Source organism: Callithrix jacchus, chromosome 1 (assembly GCF_049354715.1).
Source record: "Callithrix jacchus isolate 240 chromosome 1, calJac240_pri, whole genome shotgun sequence".
NCBI lineage: Eukaryota > Metazoa > Chordata > Mammalia > Primates > Cebidae > Callithrix > Callithrix jacchus.
The window spans coordinates 190433379-190449812 of NC_133502.1; the positions used below are offsets into that span (position 1 = coordinate 190433379).

At 56.1% G+C, this 16434-nt stretch overlaps 1 protein-coding gene across 6 annotated transcripts in view; it reads left to right on the forward strand.

The window, feature by feature from the left end:
* CACNA1I (calcium voltage-gated channel subunit alpha1 I) overlaps positions 1-4375 on the forward strand; it is a 128155-nt gene extending 123780 nt beyond the window's left edge. For 5 of the 6 annotated variants that reach the window (XM_054239090.2, XM_054239086.2, XM_054239089.2 and 2 more), the window contains one exon: positions 403-4375. In XM_054239090.2, coding sequence (XP_054095065.1) covers positions 403-1050 — 648 coding nt within the window. In that variant the 3' untranslated portion in view covers positions 1051-4375. The remainder of the gene's footprint in view (positions 1-402) is intronic. The other variant, XM_078334385.1, reaches the window with a different exon arrangement.
* Positions 4376-16434: the final 12059 nt, after the last annotated feature.

Sequence of the window (16434 nt, forward strand, 5' to 3'; positions counted from 1 at the left end):
GTGGGAACCAGGGGTGGAGCAAGTGTGGGACCAGAGCCTGTGGGAGCAGCAGGGCAGGGGCCGGGTCAGGACCGTGGAGGGTGCAGTGGGGTAGCCACGTGCCCTAGGGGAGGGCGGTGGGCCCAGGGCTTCCCCTGGGAGTGAGCCTGGAGCCCTCCACAACGGGCAGGGCTGGATCTGACTTGTGTTTGGGGTGGCTGCTGGCTCCTCTCCGGGAACCTCTCAGGGCAGGTGGAGGCCCTGCGGTGACTGCAGCCTAATCTGGACGTGGGAAGAGGAGAAGCCCTGCTGCGAAGGGAACTCCAGGGGTGGGGGCTGCCTGCTGTGCCGGGGAGGGGGCGTCCGGGTTACGGGAGGTGGGGGGCAGACAAGGCGGCTTCCACCGCTCCCGCCTCCCCGCAGGCCACCGGGAGCGATACGTCGCTGGACGCCAGCCCCAGCAGCTCCGCCGGCAGCCTGCAGACCACGCTGGAGGACAGCCTGACCCTGAGCGACAGCCCCCGGCGCGCCCTGGGGCCGCCCACAGCTGCTCCAGGACCCCGGGCTGGCCTGTCCCCCGCCGCGCGCCGCCGCCTGAGCCTTCGGGGCCGGGGCCTGTTCAGCCTGCGGGGGCTGCGGGCGCATCAGCGCAGCCACAGCAGCGGGGGCTCCACCAGCCCGGGCTGCACCCACCACGACTCCATGGACCCCTCGGACGAGGAGGGCCGCGGGGGCGCGGGCGGCGGGGGCGCGGGCAGCGAGCACTCGGAGACCCTCAGCAGCCTCTCGCTCACCTCCCTCTTCTGCCCGCCGCCCCCGCCGCCGCCCCCCGGCCTCACGCCCGCCAGGAAGTTCAGCAGCACCAGCAGCCTGGCCGCCCCCGGCCGCCCCCGCGCCACCGCACCCCCCGCCCGCGGCCTGGCCCGGAGCCCCTCGTGTGCCGCGGACTGCGGCAAAGACCCCCCGGGCCGGGCATCGCTGCCCATGGGCCTGGGTCCCTTGCCGTCCCCGCCGCAGCAGCCCCCCGGAGAGCTGGAGCCGGGAGACGCCGCCAACAAGAGGAAGAGATGAGGGTCGCAGGGGATGCCCACCGCCCACCCCATCTTACCTTCTTTACCTCAGGAGCCAGGAGCAGACAGCAATACTTGGTCCACACCTGGGATCGTGCAGGGCCCCCCTACCCCGGGTACAGGAGCCCGACAGCCGGGCTGAGCCTGTCTGGGTGAACCAGGCCTGCGTGGCCCACCATGGCCCTTCCAGTGCATATACATATATATATATATATATGCATATATATATATACATAGACAGACATATATATTTATTTTTTTTACTGAGAGCTTATGACTTCCAGAAAGTGCTAAAGGTGGGAGGTGGGCCAGGGCCTGGACGGGGCTTTTTTGTCTGACACTCTGGGATTCAGGCCAGACCCACCCCAGGGCACCTGTCCTGCCCAGGCATCACCGCTTTGTGTTTTGGTGTCTCCTCCTGGGTCGAGGGTAGCTTGGAGAGGACCCCCAGGCCTCTGAGGGCACCAGGCCCGGGAGGAGAGGTGCAATTCAGGGTGTGGTTTTTGTTTTTGTTTTTTCCTTTAAAGAAGAAACGCTGCTAAGATCCCACATGGCTCCCACGTGTCGGGGTGTCTGTCCCGTCATCCTGATCGTCTCGTTGTTGTGAAGTCTTTTATAGACACCCCAGAGCACACACATCCCCTTAGTCCACCGGTTAGATGTCTCTCTTTAGAAAAATCAGGGGTGAGTAGCTGTTTTTCCTTAGGACAGGGGTGGGGGGTAGAGGGCAGCTTCAAGGCTGGACTGGGGCTCCTGAGCACTTCCGAAGGGGTGGGTTCCATCTTCAGAAGCGCAGCGGGCAGGAGTGGAGGCAGCCTGCAGGGGAAGGGTGAGGGAGACGGAGCCGGCTGCAGCTTGCTGGGAGGGGCCAGGTGGCTGCCTGGTGTCTGCTGCCCCCCACTGCCCCGCAGGTGCCCCGGCTCAGGCAATCAGTTGTTCAGTCACTTATGCCTTTTATCCCCAATGTGGGCCCTGAGCTGTGGCTATACCTAGACGCTGTGCTGTCCCCACCCTGAGCAACTATGCCCCCGCCCCAGCAGGTTCAGGGCAAAGCAGGTCTGACAGAATTCTAGGCAGGGGTGGGGGCACCTGTCTGGACCCTTTGTCTGGCTCCATCCCCATGCCCAGTCTTTCAAGTCACCTGGAGGCCACATCCTCGGGCCCTACCTGTCAACCCTTGTCTCTCCTCCCACTCTGCCCCCAACTGCAGGCCAGCTTTCACTCTAGTAGTGCTTCCCAAACGGGTTCTAGACGGAGGTGTTTGAAGAGTTCTGCATTTATTTCACTATTTATTAGAAAAAAAGTAAGACATTGAGCCCGTGATTTCACAGACATTAGCTTGAGTCAAGGCTAATTTTTAAAAAGTGAGTGGCATTCATGAAGTCAGTTTGAAGGCGGTTGGGAGCATGTTGGTGGCCGTGGTCTGGAGAGGCTGCAGAGGCCGCCAGTTTGGGGATGCTGTGTTTCAGCAATAACATTGTCTTTGCTAAGCTCCCCTCCGAGGGCTTCAGGGGGGCCTGCCGAGGAGGGCCTTGTCCTTGTTCCCAAACTCTGACTTGGAAGAACTCAGCTTGTGCTTGGGCTGGTGAGGGTGTGGGGTGCCCTTTTGAGGGGCTCTGGGTGCCTTCCAGGCTCGCACAGAGACCATGGGGGAGGTGGCGGGCAATGTGTGCTTTGTCACATGCAGAGACCTTCCCTTTGGGCTGAGGGAGAGGGAGCCAGGAGGGGTTGTCAAGCCTACCATATATACTGGAAACTGAGTCCTGGCTAGGGGAAGCGGCCAGCCCAGTATCCTTCAGGGCTCTGACAGCAAAGAAGCTGGGGTGGTGTGGAGGGCCCCACTCTGCACCCAGAGCTGTGAAGCTGAGCAAGGTGCCTGCAGAGGGAGGAATTGTCCGGTCCTCCCTGAGGGCAGGTAGACCTGTGGGGAAGGCTGGGTCTGAGCCGTAGCTGCCAGCTCCAGAGAGCCTGGGCCCTTCCTCCCTTTCCACGGTGGTGGTTTTATCTGGAATGAGGTACCTTGTCTGGGGAGGAAGTGGGTCTGGGTAGGCTTGACTTGACTGCTCCTGGCTGACCCTGAGCACTTGAACTGGAGGGGGCAGACAGACTCAACTCTGCAAGTCCGCGTGTTGCTGGAGGGACATGCGTGTTTGGAGCCCAGAAGAGGGGCTGCATGACCTGGGAAGGCCATGGGGAAGGCTGGGCTTAAGGGGACAGGATCAGACACTGGTCAAGCAGCCTCGGGTCATCTTGTGACTCTGCTGAGCAGCCTTTCCTGCTGTCACGTGGGTTCAGAGCAGCTGAGCGGGGAACACACCTCAGACATGTCTGACATGAAACCTCCCCTCACCCTAAACCCTGTGACTCCGGAACAAGCAGACACCTCGGGGCGGGCGTTCTAGGCAAAGGCATGGGCACGAGCGAAGGCTCCAGGGTCCACAGAGCAGGGCGTGTGGAGAAGGTTGAAGAGCTGAGAGCAGAGGCAGAGAAGCTCCTCACAGGGGGCTATGAGAGATGGCCTGGCCAAGCCCGGGCTCCTGGAGGCCCCACCTGCTGATCCTGGCGACAGATGGGGAACCAGGCAAGCTGTGCTCCACCGGCCAGGGCAAGCCAAAATGGGCGAGGGTTGGGCAAAGGGCCTCCCAACCCTCTGGTCTGGGGCCATGGCCTCAGGCCTGTGTCTGTCACAAAAGCACAAATTTGCCCTAATCTGCACGGGCCTAGCTGTGGGGAAAGTGGGGACACCCTGAGCTGCCTCTGCTGGGCTCTGAAGAGTGGCAGTGGGTGGGTACCTTGGCATCTGTGCAGAGACGGTGCACCCTGGCCAAACCCTCTTCCTCTCCCCTGCTCTACCTTCTCCTGCACCAGGCAGCCCGTTAAAGGAGGACAAAGTGTGGAAAGCCTGTCTGGTCCCTGCTGGCCTGTCTCCCCCCAAATCCTCAGCTCAGAGCCTTCCGCTTCCAGGGTCAACCCCGGCCCCCTTTGCTGCATTGTGTAAGGGCTTGGGGTCTTAGAAGCTGCTCTTTAGCCCAGATACACATATTCTTTTTTGTCTTTGTGCAATAATCAGTGTTCCTGGCAGAGCCTGGGCCAAGCTGCAGCCTGATGAGGAGGCAGAGGCCACATCCTCCAGGAAGCCTTCGGCCTGGGCTGCCGCTGTGACTCTAGCACTCAGTCGCTGTACAGTTTCTATGGTGTGAATGAACTTGCCTCCAAGTTGCTGACGGCGCTGGTCCCTGCTGGCCCTGGTGGGCCGGGCGTAGAGAAACCAAGTGGCAGCCGCCGCCAGTGTTTTGAATAAAAGCTCAGAAGCCTGTTTATGAGTTTCTCTGTGTGTCTCTGCTGTTCTTTCCCCAGCAGGGTGGGTGGCAAGATGAGGTTTCTCTTAAGTGGGGGGTGGTGTCTCCTCCCCCATGTTCATGGTGGGGCCTGGGGTGTCAAGGACATAGAATGATGCTCATGGCAGGGTGCTCTCACGGCCGAGGGGTGGATGGGGGCCTGTGGAGCTGGGGAGGAGGCAGGCCTAGTTCCCACGCTCTGCTGCTGTGGCTGAGGCCGAGTGAGAGCATCACATGGGAATAATCATCTACTCACCCTTTGTCACTGTCCTGAATTCTCCCTCCCTCCCTCCCTTCCTTTCCCTCTCCCTCCCTCCCTCTCTTTTCTCTTTGTCTTTCTTTCCTTCCTTTTCTCTTTCCTTCACCCCTGCCCTCCCCCTCCTCCCCCCTCCCCTCCCCTCCCCTCCCTCCCTTCCCCCTCCCCTCCCCTCCCCTTCCCTCCCCTCCCCTCCCTTCCCCTTCCTTCCCTTTCCTTTCTCTGTCTCACTCTGTCACCCAGGCTGGAGTGCAGTAGTATGATCTCGGCTCACTGCAACTTCTGCTTCCCAGGCTCAAGTAATCCTCCCATCCCAGCCTCCCAAGTAGCTGACACCACAGGTGCGCACCACTACATCCAGCTCTTTTTTTTTGTATCTTTGGTAGAGACGGAGTTTTGTCATGTTGCCCAGGCTGGCCTCGAACTCCTGAGCTCTAGTGATGCATCTGCCTCGGCCTTCCAAAGTGCTGGGATTATAGGTATGAGCCACCGTGCTTAACCCTGAATTTTTCTTATGGGTATTTTCAGTACCCTTGACTGCAAAGGACAAAAACCCAACTTATTGGGCTTAAGGAAGAGAGAGGGAGAGAGAGAGAAAGGAGAAAAGAGAAGAGAAGAGAAGAGAAGAAAAGAAATAAGAGAAACAAATAACTTAGTGGTTCAAGTTCAAAAAAAAAAAAAAAACAATCCCAGAAGTGCTTCCAGCTTCAGGTCTAGCTGAATCAAGGGCTCCAACTGTGTCACTAGGATGCAGTCTCTCTCTACCTCTTGGCTGTGCTTCCTTTTGCCTTTGCTTCCCTCCTCTCCTAGCGCCCAGCAGTGCCCCGAGGCTTCAGGCCTGTGTGTCTCTCCGCAGGTGAACAGGAGCTTCTCTCCCTGAGCTCTGTCAAAATCTCCAAGGAGGAGCCTCGCTCAGCTGCATTGGGTAGGAGCCATAGAGATGTTATGCTCTGATTGGCCAGGTCTGAACCATCAGCTCACTCTGGGATCCAGGGATGGGGGTGACCCACCTGCACCACTGCCTGAGACTAGGAAAGGGAGACAGTGTCTTTGGAGCTGGGTTGTGTGCTTGCTGGGAGGAGGGAATGCACACTGGGCAGGCAGCAAACCCTGTGATTCCTCCCCTTAGTTCTTGTCCTTGCCCTTCAAGGGGAGGCGAAGGGGCCCAGAGAGGTACAGAGACTAGTCACATGGATGTGCCCAGTGGGCGGAGCAGCAGATGCCATGCTGGTGGTAGAGGGCTTGCCCAGGCTTCACTAGCCTCCCCTGGGCCTCCCTGTTCCCATTGTATGTCCTCTCTCCTCAAGGGCTGGCTGGCCTTGGCATTTTAGGAGCAGGGGACACCAGGACACCAGGTGTGGCCTGTAGCACAGCGCCCCTGCCTCCGAGGCCCAGCCCACTCTGGAGACGGGTGAATTGAGGCCACCCCGCAGGAAGAAGGCCTGTCCCCTGTTTCTTCTTTTGGGCCCCTTCTGATTGCTGCTGCAGCTTTTGAAAAGAACAGAAGTCTGCACAGGCCCCGGTACTTGGCAGAGTGGGTGACACGTGGCTGGGGCTGGAGGCTGGAGCTCTGAGCTGACCACAGCACCACCCAGAGCACTGGGGGCTACTGCTCAAAGACGTTGGCTGATGGGGGACCCTCTAAAGGCCTTTTCTACCTTGGGTGTCTGCCTCACTGTAGGGGATGGAGGTGGTGACTCAGGTGTGTGTGTGCTGAGAGGCTCCAGGCGCCTGTGCAGGTGCAGACACAGCCACGATGCCTCAGGCTGTGAAAACAGGCCTGGGCCAGCTCCTGGGCCTCCCACATCTGTCCAGAAAGGGATCTCACCCCATTTTACAAATAAGGAAGCCGAGGCCAAGCAAGGTTGTCCACAGGGCAGACTGGGCCAGAGCTGGGACCTGCCCTGTGCGCGTGGGGCTGAGGGTGGAGCTCCTGTGCAGAGCCGCACTCCTCACCTGGGGACCTGGCCTTGCTGCCGGAGGGGAAGGGAGGAGAGGCCCCAGTGAGCCTTAGCACTGCAGCCTCAGCTCCTTCCCTCCCAGCCCCCACGGCAGCCCCGAGGGACTCCTCCCCAGGCTGACTCTGTGGACACCGCTCCACTCTGTCTCACCTCAGTTTAAACGAGACTGTCTCTTGTGGCCTTGAAGGACCAGGGGCCGCCTTCTAGCCTCACCTGTTTCTGTTCCTCCCTTTCCTGGCTTTATCCCTTCAGGTTTCAGCTGGAATGTTGCTTCCTCTGGCAGGCTCTCCCCATGGCACTATGGCTGAGGGAGATGCCCTGTTTGTCCCACGGCTCCCTGTTTCCTTCATGCCAGCCCTCCCTCCCTGACAGCACTGTCTCTTTCTTTTTCTTTTTTTTTTTTGAGACAGAGTCTTTCTCTGTCACCCAGGCTGGAGTGCAGTGACACGATTTCATCTCACTGCAACCTTTGCCTCCCAGGTTCAAGCCATTCTCCTGCCTCAGCCTCCAGAGTAACGATTATAGGTGCCCGCCATCATGCCTGGCTAATTTTTGTACTTTTAGTAGAGATGGGGTTTCACCATGTTTGTCAGGCTGATCTCGAACTCGTGACCTCAGGTGATCCACCCGCCTCAGCCTCCCAAAGTGCTGGAATTACGGCTGTGAACTAACTCGTCCAGACTGCACTGCCTGTTTCTTGAATGAGTCCCCATCAGATTGCAGTGACCCAAGGACAGGAACCTGTTTACTCCTCCCACCCAGAGGCTGGTGCTTGTGAGTCTCAGCAAATGTCAGCTCCGTGGCTGCGTTTTGGAAGCAGAAGGGATTTCACAGACCAACTAACGCCTTCTCTCATTTTCCACTTGAGGAAACAGGCCTGGAGAGGTGACAGGGATTGGTCTGGGCCACACAGCGAGGCAGAGGCCAGAGGTGACCATGCCACCTCCACAGCCAGAAGTGCGCCCCCTGCTCTCCCCAGAGGTGGCCAGCCCTGGGAGGAGAGCCCTGATTTGTTTTCCTCTCTCCCTCTGTTAATAATGGGATTAAAAGCAAGTTGCTGCCAAGGAGAGACTGGCTTAAAAAAAAAAACAACCAAGAACATTCTAAGAGAATGAAAAACTTCAGCCATCAGCACTTTTTATTTAGACCTGAATTCATGAATTTTAACCAAATAAACACAGACATGTTAGGTATTAATATATGCATGATTATGCAAAACCACTATTATGGCTGTAATGAAAATTAGATTCTGACTCGTGGTGGTGTTCCAGGAGGGAAGCATCCTCCGGTTTCCAGCTTGGTGACCTCGGATTGCTGTCGCCATGGTAACTGGCTGCTGTGGGAATCTGTGGACAAGATGCTGGTCCTGTCGGGAGGGGTGGCGGTAGGGCCAGGCTGGGTTGGTACTGATCTACCTGCCCACATCTGGCCAGAGCTAGGGGCACTTGGTCCCCTGGGCAGAGGCCAGCCCAAGCCTCAGAGGGGAGAGGGTGGGTCATCAGCAGGCAGGGCTTGGTGAGGCAGAAACAGCAGGTGCATGGGGCCTGCCCCACTCACCCTCGTCTTCCTGCTCTCCGTCCCCCAGGCTCCCTTCCAGGGAGGCATCCGTCCCCGTCATCTTCAGGAAATCGTAGCGGCACACCCACACACGCCCAGCCTCCGCTAGGTGCTGGGGACATGGCGGTGATGGGTCCCTGTGTTCACAGAGCCCGCACCTCAGAGTGGGGGGCAGATCCCAGACAGACAGGCACACAGCTGGGTCATTTCAGTGCCTGCAAGTGCCACAAAGGCAGCAGAGCCAATGAAGTGACTGTGACTGGGGCTGGGGGCGGGGGTCCTCCTGGCTTGGTGGTCTGGGAGGTCTGGCTGGGGGATTCCTGGAGAACCCTGCTGAGGCAGTGACCACCCCTTTCCAGATAAGGGACAGGAGCCTCATCAGTGTCCAGATGAGAGCCAAGGCGCCTGGCTCCATGAGAACAACGAATATGCCAGGAACACGTTCACAGTGTGAGCAGGCCCCATGCAGTATCTGGGACATACTCACACTAAATAGTTGTTTGTTGCTTATCTGAAATTTGGATTTAACTGGCTGTCCTTATTCGTTTTGGTAAGTTGACAAGCCTGTCAGAGAGCGGGGGATGACTTCCCCCGGCCACGAGCAGCTGTGCCCTGCCTGATCCTCTGTCCCGCACCCCTGCCTGTCCTCCTCGGATGCTGCTCTTGGGTCACGCACCCACCTTGTCCCTGCAATACCTTCTCACTGGGAGCCTGGTGAAGGGGAAACACCAGCTGACCCCGCCTCTGCAGCTCAGTGCTCAGTGCCTTCCATGGCTCTTGGGGCCTGCCAGATGCCTGCACAGGGCCCTGGGCGTTCCGGTCCTCATCCACCACCCAGTGCGGCTTCATGGACCGGCCACGCTGACCTGCCCTGCTCTGTCCTCCCCCACCTCTTTGCTGGGCTCCCCCTTCAAGCCCCCATTTAGGCCTCACTGTCTCCAGAAATTTCCCTGTCACTCTAGGCTGTTCCCACCCTCTGACTTTCCTTTAAAAAATTAGCCACTTAAGAAACTGTGGTGAAATATACACAAATAACATAAAATTTACTATTTTAGCTGTCATTAAGTGTAGAGCTCAGTGGCATTAGGAATGTTCCTAGACACTTCTCAGAAGAGGGCATGTGAAGAAACGCTCATCATCACTAGTCATTAGAGAAATACACATCAAACCCACAATGAGATACCATCTCATGCCAGTCATGATGGCAATCATTAAAAAGTCAGGCCAGCCACGGTGGCTCACACCTGTAATCCCAGCACTTTGGGAGGCCAAGGCGGGTGGATCATGAGGTCAAGAGATCGAGACCATCCTGGTCAACACGGTGAAATCCCGTCTCTACTAAAAATACAAAAAAATTAGCTGGGCATGGTGGCACGTGCCTGTAATCCCAGCTACTCAGGAGGCTGAGGCAGGAGAATTGCCTGAACCCAGGAGGCGGAGGTTGCGGTGAGCCGAGATTGCGCCATTGCACTCCAGCCTGGGTAACAAGAGCGAAACTCCTTCTCAAAAAAAAAAAAAAAAAGTCAGGAAACAACAGATGCTGACGAGGCTGTGGAGAAACAGGAACACTTCTACACTGTTGGTGGGAGTGTAAATTCAGTCAACCATTGTGGAAGACAGTGTGGCGATTCCTCAAGGATCTAGAACCAGAAAATACCATTTGACTCAGCAAGCCCATTACTGGGTATATACCCAAAGGATTATTAATCATTCTACTACAAAGACGCATGCACATGTATGTTTATTGCAGCACTATTTACAAAGTGCAGTATAGCAAATACTTGGAACCAACCCAAATGCCCATCAATGATAGACTGAATAAAGAAAATGTGGCACATATACACCATGGAATACTACGCAACCATAAAAAAGAATGCGATTATGTCCTTTGCAGGGACATGGATGAAGCTGGAAGCCATCATTCTCAGCAAACTAACACAGGAACAGAAAACCAAACACTGCATGTTCTCATGCATAAGTGAGAACACATGGACACAGGGAGGGGAATATCACGCACCAGGGCCTGTCAGGGGGTGGGGGGCAAGGGGAGGGACAGCATTAGGAAAAATACCGAATGGATGCAGAGCTTAAAACCTAGATGACAGGTTGATAGATGCAGCAAAGCATGGTGGCACATGTTTATCTATGTAACAAGCCTGCATGTTCTGCACATGTATCCCAGAACTTAAAGTAAAAAAGCAACAAAAAAGAATGTTCCCAATGTTGTGTGACCGTCACCCCCGCCCATCTCCAGAACTCTGCATCTCATAAAACCAAACTCTTCATACACATTAAACCTGAACTCCTTTCTCCAGCTCCCCGGCAGCGCCACTGTCTCCATGAATGTGACCACGGCAGGTACCACATTCGAGTGGAGTCACACCATATTCGTCCTTTTATGACTGGCTCATTTCACTTAGCACAAGGTCCTCGAGGTCCACGCATGCTGTGGCGAGTGCCGGACTTTTCTTCCTTCTTCATGGGGAGTGGGATTCCTGTCGCGTGTGTAGACCACACACCACAGTGTTTGGATCCACCCGTTGAGGGGCTCTTGGCTGCTTCTACCTTTTGGTCACTGTGAGGGGTGCTGCTGTGACCCTGTGGGTGCCAGTGGCTCTGGAGTCCCTGCGTTCACCTCTGTTGGGTGCATCCCCAGAGGTGGTGTTGCTGGGTCACCCGGTGATCCCAGGTTCAAATGTCTGGGCAGCTACCGTGCTGTTCTCCAGGGCAGCAGGCCCCACATTGCCACCTCAGCAATTCACCTCTATGTGAGGCCGGGTTCGCCCTTGGATGGGTGATGCGCAGCGGGCTTTTGCCTCCCGTTCCTTCCTCTTTCCATCTCCTCTCCTCTCTTTCTGGCACACTCTTGCTGTATGGTCCTTGAGCCTTTCCTGAGCTTTGTTTCCAAAAGCCCAAAGGAAAACTTGGAGAATGTGGGAAAGAGAGGAGAGAGTGGTCGGGCGTGGTGGCTCACGCCTGTAATCCCAGCACTTTGGGAGGCCGAGGTGGGTGGATTACCTGAGGTTGAAAGTTCAAGACCAGCCTGACCAATGTGGTAAAACCCCATCTCTACTAAAAATACAAAATTAGCTGGGCATGGTGGCGCACGCCTGTAATCCCAGCTACTCGGGAGGCTGAGGCAGGAGAATTGCCTGAACCTGGGAGGCGGAGGTTGTGGTGAGCCCAGAATTGCACTCCAGCCTGGGTGACAGAGGAAGACTCTGTCTCTTATGAAAAAAAAGAAGAGAGAGTTCGAAGCGAGGAGGAGGAGAGAGGAGAGAGGGGCTGGGGCCCCAGAGGAATGGCCGTGGGGGCTCCACCTGGGCAGAGGTCCCTTAGGCCATTTGTGGTCTGGAAGAAGCCAGGGCCACCAGCAAGTGGGGCGCATGTCTTAGGCCACAAGGCTCAGCTACAGGGCTTGTGCCTGCAGTGTCTGGGCACATTGCGAGGAGGCACAGCCTGGAGGGGTGGCCTGAGGAGAAGCTGGGCTGATGGATGGGGACAAAGGAGTGGCCGGGCCTCTCTGAGTTCCTGTGCTGGCAGGTGCCCTGCCCCACTGAAGGGTCTGCTGCACCTGCTCCCCAGCTGGACAGGGGCCAGGCCCCTCCTGAGCAGGGCCCTGCCAGGGGGCATGCAGCTCCCACCACCCTGCCTGCAGCTCATGGGCTGGGTCCAGGCTGGGGCCCGGGCCCTCCACATCTCCAGGGCCTGCCCTGAGCTCCAGGAAGAGGCTTCTGTGTTCCTCCGAGATGCCTGGAGGCAGCCGGCGGCCGGGAGGGGTGGGCTTCTGCAGGCACTGACTTCTGCCTTCCCTGTCCCCAGCCCTTAGCCTTCCCTGCCTTTGTCCCACCCATCCTCAGCTCTCTCCCTGTCTCCTCTGCCTCTTCCTGTCTCTCTCTCTCACTTTGTCTCTCTGTCTCATCCTCTCCCTCCCTTTCTTCCTCCCTCTCTCTTTCTCACCCTCAATCTCTTTCTGTCTCTTCCTCTCTCCCTCTGTCTCTCCCTTCCTTCCCGTCTCTCTTCCTCCTTCTGTTTGTCTCTCATCTGTCTATGTTCATCCCTTCATCCGTCTGTTTCCCTTCTTCTCTCTGTATCTCTCTCTCTCTGTCTTTCCCCCTGTCTCTCCCTCTCTGTCTCTCTGTGCAGACTTTGCATGGCTCCTGTCCATTTCCTCTCTGAGAGGGAGGGGCTTGTTCATCTCCGAGGGAGAGGCAGATTCCTGGTCCTGTCCTCACCTCCTGCATCCCTTGTGAAGGTGGGGGCACTCAGGACAGGGCTGCAGCCCCATTGTTAGTCCCTGAGTGACTGAGGCCCGGGTTTTCCTCCCTGGGCAGATAGGGACCATGTGCTGCTCTGGGTCTGATGCTGAACCCAGGGCTCAGGCTTCTCCCCGCTCCCCCAGGCATCCCCTGTATGTGCTTCCAACATGGGGTGTCCACACAAAGGGAGGGGACACCCTTTGTTCGTGGGAGGCTGGGAGAGGCAAAAATCAGGACCTCTGGGCTTCAGTTGGCTGTAGGTCAGGGTGCAGGCCACCTGCAACCACAGGAGGGGGCACGCCAAAGGACATGGGCACAGGTCTGTCACCATGGCCCCCTCCATACAGCCAGATGGGCATCCGGAGGGAGCACCAGGAGTGCCGTTCCTGGCTGTGATGGGTGCTCTGTCCCCGTTCCAGGTATGACCCCTCCTGGGCGTGTGGGCAGGGCCTGGTCACCCACTTCTTGCTAATGAGTAGCATATGGCATAAGTGATGGGATGCCACCTCCCAGAGTGGGTGACAGTAAGACGCTGGCTCCCGTCTTGCTCCACATGGGAGCCGCCCTGTGGAGAAGCCCGAGGGCCAAGGAGCTGAAGACACCTCCCTCTGGCCAACACACAGCAAGGAGCGGAGACCCTTAGCTCACAGCCCTCAAGGGACAGAGCCTCCGTCCAGCAAGCCTGGTCCACGTGCGGATGGCAGCCTCAGAGAGACTCCATGCCAGAGAGGCCCCCGTCAAGCTGCGTCCTGGTTCCCAGCCACAGTAACTGTGAAATAATAAATGTTGTTGTTTTAAGCTGCTAAATTTGGGGTAATTTGTTTCACAGGCATAAACTAATACAAGTACATTCAGTACTGTGCTCTGAAATCATGCCCTATATTATATGGAATTCTAGAACAGGAAAAATCCATCTATGATGGGAAAAAGTCCTCAGATCTGTGTTTGCCTCCTGGGAGCAGGAGAAGGGCTGACTGAGGAGAGGCATGAGGAAGCTTCACACTGGGTTGACGGTGAGTGACGCCCATTCTAATGGGGCTTGGGTTATACAGGTGTACGCATTTGCCAACTTTCAGAAAATGTCTTTCAAGATTTGCAAATTTCCTTGTATGTAAATGTTACATCGGAAGTAATAAACACTGCAGCATTTGGGGGAAGTGTGCTGGGTTCTTCAGTTTTCTTTGAAATGCATTGAAAAATAAGACGCGTTGCTGAATGGACAGCAGGATGGTTGGATGGATGTGTGGTAAAGCCAGTAATATTCTACGTAAATGGTAGAATTCTAGGTGATGGGCTTAAGAGCTCCCACAGGAGTGGGCTGAGGAGGAGGAGGGATGGGGTGGTCTCGCCAGCTCAGGGGTGGCAGAGGAGAAAGGAAATTCGTGTATAAGTGGACTGTGTAGTTTACACTTGCATTGTTCAACTGTACATTGTGTAAATAGAGTGAGAGAGAGAGAGAGAGGAATTGGCTTATGTGACTGTGGGGGCTGGCAAGTCCAAAATCCGTCAGGCAGGTTGAAAACTCAGTCAGGATTTCTGTGTCCCAGTCTCCAGGTGGAGGTCCGTGTTCTTTGGAAAGTCTCTGTTTTTGCTCCGACAGCCTTCCATAAATTGGATGAGGCCCACCCAGGTGAACAAGGGTAATTGCTTTTACTCACTTAACTAATTGTAGGTGTTAGTTACACCTACAAAATACCTCCACAGAAACATTTAGATTCGTGTTTGACTGAGCACCCGGGCACCACAGCCCAGTCACGTTGACACATAAATCAGCGGGTACAGCTGGGTTCAAACCCTGGCTCCAGCACGTTTGAGTGGTGGCCCGTCTGCTGCACCTGAGTCTCGGTGGCCGGCAGGCTGGTGGCACTTCTCCTGGCAGGCTGCTGAGAGGAGCAGAGAAGGCTTCCGATGAGGGTCCCGACACCCATCCTCTGGCCTGCTGTGTCCCTGCAGAGCCTGTCATGGGAGTGTTGCCAGCCACATGAAGCCAGTCCTCATCCCCGGGAGAAGAGCCTCCCTGTAGTCATTAGAGCTCTGATGGCTTCTTGATGATGAGTTTGCACAGTGGGCAGCCTGAGGATGCCAGTGACTGCCAGGCAAGGCTTTGGACTGTCATCCATGGCTTTGGAGATGAGGTTTCTGGTCCTGCCAGCCCTGGGTCCCTGTCCTCTCTGAAGGGACCTGTGCAGTGTCTCCTGCCAGGCAAGGATGGGCTGTTCCTAGACTCCTACCTGCTCCAGCCCAGAGAAGCCCTGCCTGGTGCTCTGGCTCCAGTGCTCTTGCCCATGTGGTCCCTGCACCCAGCACAGCCCTCCCCCAGTCCCCTGAGCCTCAGCATGAACATGCTGTCACCAGAGTAACATGGCCCCCATCCTCAGACCCACTGCAGCCATCATCCTCTTGTCCCAGGGTTGCCTTTATATGTGTCCCGACTACCTAGGAATTCCTCGAGAGCAGGGACATGGCTGGGTTATCTGGAGGCCGGCAGCTGGCACAGGGCCTGGCCCAGAGCTCTGCTTTGGCAGGAAGAAGGGGGGTAAATCTTTCTCAGCACCAGCATCCCATTTGGACTGCCAGGGGCTGGCTTGGGCTCTGAAACCCGCCACCCCACCTCCCGAGAGCCAGGCCAAATAAACATCCTGATGTCCCTACGCCAGGCAAAGATTCTGTATGTGACACTGAAGAAGGTAGAAAAAGTAATAATAATAATTGCCAGTCGATTGCCTCACTAAAAAAATAACTCTCTCACTTTAAGGAAAACAGTGACTAAACTTTTAGCCTGCATTCCTGAGTCAGCCCCCTTCCCCAGCTAAGTTACTGCCTACTCCTGCGAACCAACAACCTTATCTTACTCCTTGCATGTTTTCTCTAAGCCCTGAAAGTTCTAGCTCTTCTCACTGAGCATCTGCAAGGACACAGACTGATAAGCGGGGCCTGGATATACAGTTTCCCAAGGCATAGAATCCGTCATAAAACACGTCATGGATTGATTAACTGTTCTTTGTTCTACTTCTGTAAAGATTCCCACCTTAAACATATGCAAGAAAGCCACTTTCTTTTCTTTTCTTTCTTTATTTTTGAGATGGGGTCTCACTCTGTCACCCAAGCTGGAGTGCTGGAGTGCAGTGGTGCAGTCTCAGCTCACTGCAACCTCTTCCTTCCTGGTTTAAGCAATTCTCCTGCCTTAGCTTCCCAAGTAGCTGGGACTGCAGGCACCTGTCACCACGCCCAGCTAGTTTTTGCATTTTTAGTAGAGACGGGGTTTCACCATGTTGGCCAGGACAGTCTTGATCTCTTTACCTTGTGATCTGCCCGCCTCGGCCTCCCAAAGTACTGGGATTACACGGGTGAGCCACTGAGCCCAGCCAAAAGCTACTCTCTCTGTTCTGAGCTCTTCTTCTGAACAGAGGCTCTCAGAGCCCATGATCACATTAATAAAGATTCTTCTGCAACCGAAGTCGGTCTTTCTGGTTCCCTGATTCTGCTACAACACCAAGCTGTGGGGTCCCAAAAAGAGGCTTCAATTCTGGCAAAGCGTGAGCCCGTGGACTGTGCTGTCCCACCAGCTGCTGTAGGGACACACCCTTGGTCCCAGGAGTTTTTCTCCTACTCGTTAGCCCCTGACATGGCAGGCAGCTCTCCTGTGAGCAGTGACGAGGGACCCAGGCGCATGTATCTCATGGCTCCGCCAACATCAACCTGAGGCTTCTAAGGCCACTGAAGAAGGGGAAGGGTATGGGCATCGTGTGGGAGGGTTTTATGGACCAGGTGCAGGAATGGTGCCTACCTCTCCCACCCACCTCCTATTGGAGAGAACGCAGACGCATGGCTGTGCTCAGGTCAGGGGAGTCTGACGCTGTGGTCCAGCTGTCCAGGAGCCTAAAGGACGAAGAAATGGTTTGTTAAAGTAGTGAGATCTGCTCTGCTACGGTCAGACCTTCTGGGTCAGGGGTAAGGTGGGGTGGGGGCTTCTGCTACAAAACCCTTAAAAATCCAGGACAAGTCACCACCAAC